The sequence below is a fragment of the Eurypyga helias genome, unplaced genomic scaffold, assembly GCF_000690775.1.
Source record: "Eurypyga helias isolate BGI_N326 unplaced genomic scaffold, ASM69077v1 scaffold11570, whole genome shotgun sequence".
In the NCBI taxonomy this organism is placed as follows: Eukaryota; Metazoa; Chordata; class Aves; order Eurypygiformes; family Eurypygidae; genus Eurypyga; species Eurypyga helias.
In genome coordinates this window covers 197,188-205,938 of record NW_010226286.1, presented here as the reverse complement: position 1 = coordinate 205,938, position 8,751 = coordinate 197,188, and the positions used below count along the sequence as shown (strand labels likewise).

At 45.9% G+C, this 8,751-nt stretch overlaps 1 protein-coding gene across 1 annotated transcript in view; it reads right to left on the bottom strand.

Annotated features, from left to right (window-relative positions):
- Position 1: 1 nt before the first annotated feature.
- Positions 2-8,751, bottom strand: part of NTRK3 (neurotrophic tyrosine kinase, receptor, type 3) — a 179,200-nt gene continuing 170,450 nt past the window's right edge. The window contains exons 15-16 of the mRNA XM_010152408.1: positions 3,459-3,617; positions 2-499 (exon numbers count right to left, since the gene is read on the bottom strand). Coding sequence (XP_010150710.1) covers positions 314-499; positions 3,459-3,617 — 345 coding nt within the window. The 3' untranslated portion in view covers positions 2-313. The remainder of the gene's footprint in view (positions 500-3,458; positions 3,618-8,751) is intronic.

Genomic DNA, 8,751 nt, shown 5'->3' with positions numbered 1-8,751 from the left:
TTTTTTTTTCTTTTTTTAAAGTCTTAAAATTTTCTGTAACAGCAGCTTCTTTCTGTATTGGTGTGGAAGTTATATATATAGAGAGATATCTATAAATATATATAAGCTAAACTGCCTTACAGGTTGTTGTTTTGTGGGGGTTTTGTTGGTTTGCTTTTAGTTTTGTTTTGTTTTTTTCAGTGTTGTATGTGTAGCAGGCACTTGAGTTTATATGAAGATGTTTGCTTAGGAGCTGAGGGGCAAAGGTCTTGGGAGGGGGAGAGGGAAGGAAGGACGGAAGGAAGGAGCAGGGACTTTTGACAAGTGGCCACTGCTAGCCAAGGATGTCCAGGTAGATTGGAGTGGCCTTGCCCAGAGCATGAAGGATCTTGTAGATCTCCTTGATGTTGAGCCGTTGCTGAGGTTCTCTCTGCCAGCAGCCCAACATGATGTCGTAAACCTCCTTGGGGCAGACTCGAGGCCTTTCCAGAACTCGGCCTTGGGTAATGCACTCAATGACCTGAAAGGAAGAAAGAAAAGAGACAGTGAACCTCAGTCAGGCAGCTCCTGGGAGATCTCCTATCCCAGCTACTCCTTGGCCGATGTGGTATCGTTTAGTGAATGGGAGCACTGAGAAGCCAAGGTCTGCAGGTCCTCAGTGCTCACCTGTTTGTGTGTTGTTAATGATAATTTTACAGTGATAAGTTTGCCTCCAGCTGCAGTCTTACAAGTCCCAAAAATCTTTCCCATTTGACACCTACCTCAATGAACTCTCCAAACAGGAGGTTACAGTCAAATGAAATGAAATTTTAATTTATGATGTCAGTTTTTCCTGCTTGTCGAAGAAGGAAAAATAAGCCTTTAAATCCCTGAACTAAAGTAGTATTTTGCACAGCTGAAATTATATTTTTCTTCCCTGAAAATCAAGAGTCCTTTCCATTGCAAAACCCAAGAGAGTTCTACATGGGAGAGTTCAGAGTATCTATTCCTACCTCCGTCTCCAAGGGCAGCTCTGCCTCATTTTGACACAGAAAAGCAGCTGAAAGAATGAAATTTTATCTGAAATCACATCTGTGATGGAAAAAGAAATAGTGCAGTGCTACCACTCTGTTCTGAGTCAGGTCAGTGGTGGTAATGAGAGAAATGTGAGCTCCTGGACAGCATTAAAGTCTTTTCAGAGGGATGCCGTTGGAAAGGACACCCCTAAGTGTGTGTTTATATTTTGTTCACAGGAGGAATGGATGCAAAGGGAAGGGGGGTATGATTTGTCAGAGAGCTGCTATTACCGTCTGGCCTCCTTGGTTGGAGTTGATGAGTCCCAGCATCGCAGTGTACGAGTGACCTGCCACGCTCTGCAGATAAACACAGATCCCAAGCAGTGTGTTGAGGGAAGCCACCCAGCAAGGGGTGTTTGGAATTTATCATTTATGAATAGTAATGGGCCTGCCACGCAGCTCAACGGATACTTATCGCTTTGCTGTTTGCATATAAATACAGAGGGGAGAGATTAGGACCTGCTGAAAGCAGGGTGAGGAAGACGCAGCATGCAGAGAAGGCTGCATCACCATAAAGCTGTTAGCAGGAGCGGCCTGTGGGAAGAGGTGAGTTATGGTTTCTGACAGGACATCCTGGACATGCACAGGAGCCCTGTGGTGGGCCCCTTGTCTCTAGGGCAAAGGAAGGGCATAGACAGAAGTTAATGGACTGGCTCAGGCTTTCAGCTGAGGTGGTGTCCTGTCTCATCCCTCTGCTCAGGCAAAGCCTCTTCCAGCCTTGAACAAATCTGCTAAAAATGCTCTGGGGTCATGAGGCCATGTGGATGCTGCAGGAGGGAATGGGCATCTCAGCCTTGATAATACCCACACCCAACAGCAGCGGTGCTTGGCCATCCTGGTGATTGCTCACTGTCCACTCCTGGAGCATGGCAAAGACTCATTTAAGTTGCCTCTCCACAGGCTCTGCAGCTGCAGCCAGGCTGCTGCTGAGACTTGCTTGTGTGCTTCACCATCCAGGAGCTGGTGGAGGTGTCAGTCCCCCGCAACCAACCACCCCGGTTCTGTCCATCTCTCCACAAATTGTGAAAAAGGAGCCAGATGGGAGCTAACATGGCTCCCTCCCACTAGGACAGTGTGGTCTGGGGTGGGAATCCTCACCTCTCTCTGTATCTCTGGATACAGTAGGTGGGAAGGAAAAGATTTTTCCAGGGAGAGTAGCAAAGCCAATACAGCTGTATTTCAACCAGCTGTCTTCCCTCAAGGTTTGGGGGTGACTATTCCCAGTCCTACTGCCCTGCAAAGGAAACTGAGGCAGAAAGCACAGGGGCAGCTGAGCTGTCCTATTCCAGCATGCCTATCCCCCATGTACGAGCTGCATGTGCTCATTTGTGTGTGTTTGTTCCCTCCCAGGGAAATGCAAGAGCAGCTCATTAAATAGCGTGACAAATAACTTCTGTCACTGTCTATTCCATTGTTTGTGTCTCTAAAATGTTTGCGTGTGCTACTTTGGGATATAGAGTCAGGCCCCATTGAGCACACGAATGGGCAAGTATTAGAGCTGTAAAGCAACACCTTGGATTTGCCATCTCTGCAACTCACTTAATTAAGGGATCTGTATCCAGAAAGCAGAAAATGCACATTTCTCATTACAAAAGGTGAAATTTCTGAAATCCATTAGATACACAGTAGGATAAAAATGTGCAAGGTTCCCACACACTGCTATGTCAATGCATCTTGTTCCTCTTCTATAATACCCCCTGCTATTCTGAGCAAAAATCTTCCAATGCATTTCTGCTGATGTGCCTCAAACCTCAGCTCTGACACTCCGCTAATCCCAGCTCGCCTTCCCTCAACATTTTTACTGCACACCCCTATACTGATGGGCTGTAATTTTTGCTATTCAGAGAAATAAAAAGGACAAACCAGCTCCTTGTGTCCCACTCTCAAATGAACTGGGGAGAACCATAGAATAGATTTCCATATAGGAAAAAGCCCCCTCCCCCCCCAAAATGTGCCACATGCTATAATGGGCTATGAACTGCCATGAAGCTGTAACAGGCTTCAAACACTTTCTCACAGACTGAAGGCTGCAGCAAGAGTCTCGGCTATAAATTATGGTGAAAGCAGAGGAAATGCAAGGCATGACAATAACTTAGATCCCAGGGGTAATTTGAGTATCCCCAGTTCTGGCAGCACCCCAAGAGTTTATTAGAGGTGGTATGTCAGGAACTCAGAAGGGAGAGACTGAGCCAGTACGTGGCTTTGGCACAGTCTTTTGATTCCTGCATGCCTCAGTTTCCCCAGCTCTTAAATGGAGATAATGATACTTCTCCCATGGGGAAATGCCTGAAAAAGGACACAGCGAGGAGCTATTGCAGGTGCCAAGGAGGAGACCACGTATGTATGAACTGTTTTGCAAGTGTCTGGAAAGGAGAGATGGTAAAAAGTACAGTTTCCAGCTGAGGTGTCTCAGCACTGTTGTACCTCTGTGTTTGAGAGCTGAAACCAGGGCTGCTTGCCATACGTGAAGATCTCCCAGAGGATCACCCCGAAGCTCCAGACGTCACTCTCCGTTGTGAACTTCCTGTACATGATGCTCTCCGGAGGCATCCAGCGGATAGGCAGCATGGTGTGTCCTCCAACCTGGGCGAGGGCAAAGGCACAAGGAAACCTGAGTGATGAGAGCCCTGAGAAAGGGATCAGCCCTGGCGTAATGTGGACAAACTCAGGGCCTCCCTGTGAGCTACATCAACATGGAGCTGTTCAAAAAAGCTGGGCTGGCTACTGCGTCCCCGACCGCCCATGGGCTTACCCGCCAATCCCACCTGGTTAACATGATGGATAGGGAATGAAATGTATCAAGATAAATGATGTCCTCTCCTCCCAAAATGGGTTTGTAAAGAAATCAAATGACAAAATGCCAAGAGCATACTCAAACCCTACAGCCTGATTAACCAGGAGGCAAGGCAAGAAGCAGTGTTCAGCAAGGTACTGTGCTGAATTTTGCAGGACCTCAGTGCTCTGAGGCACCCACCAGAAATACAGCGTGGGGTTTATCCCTCTCTTCAGTAAGGTTTTCTAAAAGCCATGCACAGGCATCTGCACATCACCTAATTGTATGAAAGATTTTGTGCTCATAAAACCGTGCTACAGGCCTTTTCAAAGGGTGCTCTGGATACATACAAGACTGCAAGACCACACTGCAAAAAGGTGTCTGTTTGTAAAGAACAGGCTCTTACAGGCAGGTATATGACCAGCATTTAATGGAGGCAGGACAGCCAAGCCCCTTTGGAGAGTTTGGAAATGGAAGAGCCCATGGGCCAAGTCCCACTGGGGTATGCCAAGCCAGGGAAAGGCACTTTCTCAGTCAGGCACATGAATCCAGCAGGTAGATACATGCAAACTGTTAGAAAGCAGATGGATTTACCTTCAGATTCACTAGAGATTTCTAAACAAGTGTCTCTGAGCAGGACAAGTTTTCCTCTGTCCGTTCCTTCCTACATAAGAAGCACCCCCTGAGGGGAAATAGCTCGCTGGTAAGACCAGTCAGTGCTGGAAGGAGTGGGGCTGCAAGTCTCCAGCACATGTTTCTGCTGAGGGTAACGTGCCCACGGTTTTAGTGGTGAGGAGAAAGAGTGCTTTTGTGGTGCTGCTTGGAAAACTGCTTGTCTGATTATGGACACTAAAAAAAAAAGCAAGTGCTAGTAACTTTGTAGCGCCGCAACTGAATCAAACAAGCAGCAATCTCTCTGGTCCTGTGACAGATCAGAGGAGAAGGTATCTGGTATCTAGGTTTCCAGCATATGTGTGGCTATTCAAAATAATGAGATTGTTGTGCTCGCTTGGATGAAAACGTTTCTTGTACAAAAAAAGCTGTGCTCTGAGCTGCCAGTTTTCCCAAACTGCCACAGGTTTCTCTGCCTGATTAAAGCAGAACTATTGTGTGGAAGGGTGAGTAGAGACACACTGCAGTGCTTGGAAGCAAGAGGGACAGTGCTGGGGAGGTGTGTTGGAATAGGGTGTGAAATGGGAATGATGCTTAGCAGGTTTTCTGCTAGGAGGATGAGTCAGACTTAGCTGGAGTTTGACAGAATTTGGACTCGGGCTTGCAATGTTGTACTCAGAGGACTGCAGACCAGCCCTTTTTCTAACTCTGAAACAGCCTCTTCCTACAAAAAAAGAGAAGGAATTTTAAAAGTCTCAGGAACATCTTTCTTTCCTAAGTGCAGAGATGCTCAGAACTGCAATGCACAGAGATAAAAAGCTCATTGCAGCTCTACACTTCCTATTTAGAGATGGCTTGGTTGGCGTGTTCTCGGCTTGCTGCTCGGAACTCCCAAGAAGTCCTCCCATAATGGAAATACGCTTTTCTTTGTTTATTCCTTTGAAATCCTGGACGCAATTTTAGCTCTTTCCTGCATTTACAGCTTTTACAAGTTGCTTTCCCTTCTTGCGAACAGTTCCAAGGAAATGTTATCGACAGAACAGGACATACATCAAACTTGATTGTTGCAAAAACTGTTTCGTGCTAATGCTTATTTTGTTCTCCTCTAAGTAGCACTAACTCTTCAATTTTCCAGCAATCTTGAAATGATTACTTATTGCAAAGCTCTCTACATTTGCAATATCCTGAATCTTGCAGGACCATTTGAGATTACAGGTAGTACAATGTACTGAGCACTGTTAACTCCTTTCTGAACAGGTCTCCCAGCAGTTCAGAATCCATGGACCAGGTCCTCAGCTTACACAAACAGTATTACAGAATTATTGCTTGAATGGGAGGGCCCTGATTTACACCACTTGAGGATCTGGCCCTGAAAGGAGAGCAAATAAACCAGCAGTCCCATCTCAGTTCTAATAAGCTAAAATAAAGTTGAAGACTTTGGTCTCCTCTAGACATATCCTGGTGAAGAACTGCTAGTAGAGAGACATACACAGTGGTTGCCCCAAGGATGTGACGACACAGTCTTAGCTTGGCTCTTATGGTGGAGCCCAGGGATTGCCAAAGCATTCCTCTCAGCCCTGTATGCCATGTGAGAAACATCTTATACTAAAAACTAATTTGTAATAATTAATAATAGAATTAATTGAGGGGGAAACCCCAAGCAATTCCTAGAAATGTATGGATTCTAAAATACCGCTCAGCTATGCTCATATATCAGGAGGTATTCTTTGCAGAGGTACTATTTGCATCTCAAGACACCACATTTTTAAGAGCACATGGTGTGTTGCACCTACTAGCTAACTTTAAGCAGAACAGTCGTCCATTAAACTGTACCATAAAGCGACTCCAAAGTCTAGTCTAGCACATAAGGCTATTATGTTTTAATGCATTGCATTTGGCTATCCCTTACTGCTTCCCTCAGAAACTGATTAGGATTAAAATTCCCACTCACAGATGAGAAAACAAATTCAGGAAGGCAGGGAGAGGCCCTGCTCTGAAGCTGTATAGTAAGCGAACACTAAGTCGAGTCTTTCTGGTCTGCAGTCAGCTGTACCCTGTGACTTGCTGAGCTAGCAAAATGAATGCAGACAGATTGTGGTACTGATGTCATAGGAAGTAGAATGTGTCCAGGGTGACAGGAATCCTTTGCATAACATGTAGTGGCTGTGATCTGAGTTACACCAGTGCAGACTTGTGTGTGACTCTCACGGCTGCATCCTTATACAGGACCAGCCATTGTCAAAAGCTTAAAAGCAAAAGATGCTATTAAATCAGGCTAAAAAAAACCCCAAAAACAGGATGCTAGTTTTTTCTTTTGCAAAGCCAGTTTACATGGCATGTCCTTGGCTCTGGAAAGAATCATTATCATGTCTTTAGACAGAAGCTAAAAGTTTGCTTCTGTCAAGCCCCTGTTTGCTCAGATCTGGGCCTGAGGGGTTTCAGAAATAAGTCACCATGCAGGACTGATTCTTGTCAGGAACATGCTACCTCTGAGACTTTTCTAAAACAGGCATGTTATCTTCCCACCCCACCTTCCCCTATTTCCCCTGGGAGCCAGGGATGGGGGAGCCCAGCCATCACACTGGTTCATCTTCTGAAGGCCCCTAAGGGTGAAATGTCCTCAAACAGTGGCATTGCAACACTCCACAACCTGGAAGAGGGATTTGCTTTCAAGCAAATAAGGCAAGTAAATCCTCTTCTGTTCCTCCCTTTAAATCCTATGATGCTGCCAAGCTCACCCTTTCGCCTTGTTATTTGAATGTTTCACAGACCTGCAGACTGGCCTCTTTATCCCATTGCCATGGCTGTCTAGCTTTGCTTGACATTTTTAGCTCTCTGACTTTTTCTCCCTAGATCACTCCCCATGCCCACACTGACATGTTATTCCCACTGCTTTGCTCCTTCCATTTGCAGTACTATCCTGGTAATAAACAGAGCAATCAGCGTATATCCTCTGAGCGGCCAAAGTTTCCTTCTCCCTCCATTTCAAAATCACAGTATCACGAACTCCTTTCCACCTTTTTCTAATGGATACTCCCAAGTGCACAACCAGGTCTACAGCCACATGTTTCCGATACTCCAGGGCACCTGGCCTCTGCTCCGAAGCCTCATTATACATCCAAACCCGTAAACCTGCAAGATAACCAGCCACTCCTTTGAGCAGCTTATTGCTGTATTAGATATGAACCTCAGGGAGCTGGGGGAGGTTTGTGAAAGGCCAGCGTTAATGGCCATTAGGGAGAGAGATAATTACTTAATGCTAGTACAGCACTTTGACGATGTAAAGCTATATAAGTGCTATGTACCAGTAGTATTATAAGGCTCGAGGTTTGTCTGCTACCAAGGAAAGCCGGTGTCTGGGGAAAAAATTCTCTTTGTCCCAGCTTTCTGAATGACATCCAGCTGATTAGGAAAGGAAAAGATGACAGGTTATCCCCGACAACTTCGACAGTACAGCAACAGGTAGTGGAGCAGCAGTGTTCAGCAAAGACGGTGCAGTTTGGACCACTAACAGAGATACCATGGAAATCAAAATCAGAGTAGGGCTGAAAAACCCTCATGAGAACTTGGATCAGTGGGAATTCGGATACTAACACGTTACAGACAGCTGTTGGTGAGCAGCATTGTTTTTCCCCTCCCAGCTCACATACTAGCTCCAGGGCTGTAGCCCCAAGCAGCATTCAGAGAGGAGCTACCGAGCCATCCCCTCTGCGCTCACAGCCGAAGGTTGCTTCACTGATCGCAGCTAAGAACGGAATTTGGTCTCTGGCACACTCTAAGGCTGTGTTTTATTTTCCTTTTTGTACCATTTCCTTCCCAACTTTGGAATAAAATAAAAAATTAGTGCTTTTGTTTTGCTTGTTTATTTGACATTTGTTTCCAAGGTCATTTGACAGCTTTATTCCTCTTCCTGGCATACTTCAAGGGGGCTCTGCTCCTGCTCCTGCCTTGTTTGTTCACAAAAACAGCCACAGGTGTTCTTCATATGGTGCAGCATTATTTGAATTTCCTTTCTGTGTGCAAGAAGCTGGAGCTTCTACAGAATTACGTAGCAGTAGCGGAGGCCCTGGCACCATTTCTCCCCAAGAAAATCTACTCAACACTCAATTCACTCAACCTAGTGATAAGACACACATTCTCTGATTGCTGTCTGTTCCTGCTGCTGTAGGTAGGGATGACCTGGGATCTTCCTTAATTGCAGACCTGGCTGCCATCCCAGGCTGGGCTGCACCAGAACATACGTCTTTTAGACTTCAACTCTAGGAGCTGGGTGATCCCTGGAAGATACTTAGCTCTGAACCTTCCCCCAGCAGCCAGATGTATGTCCCCATC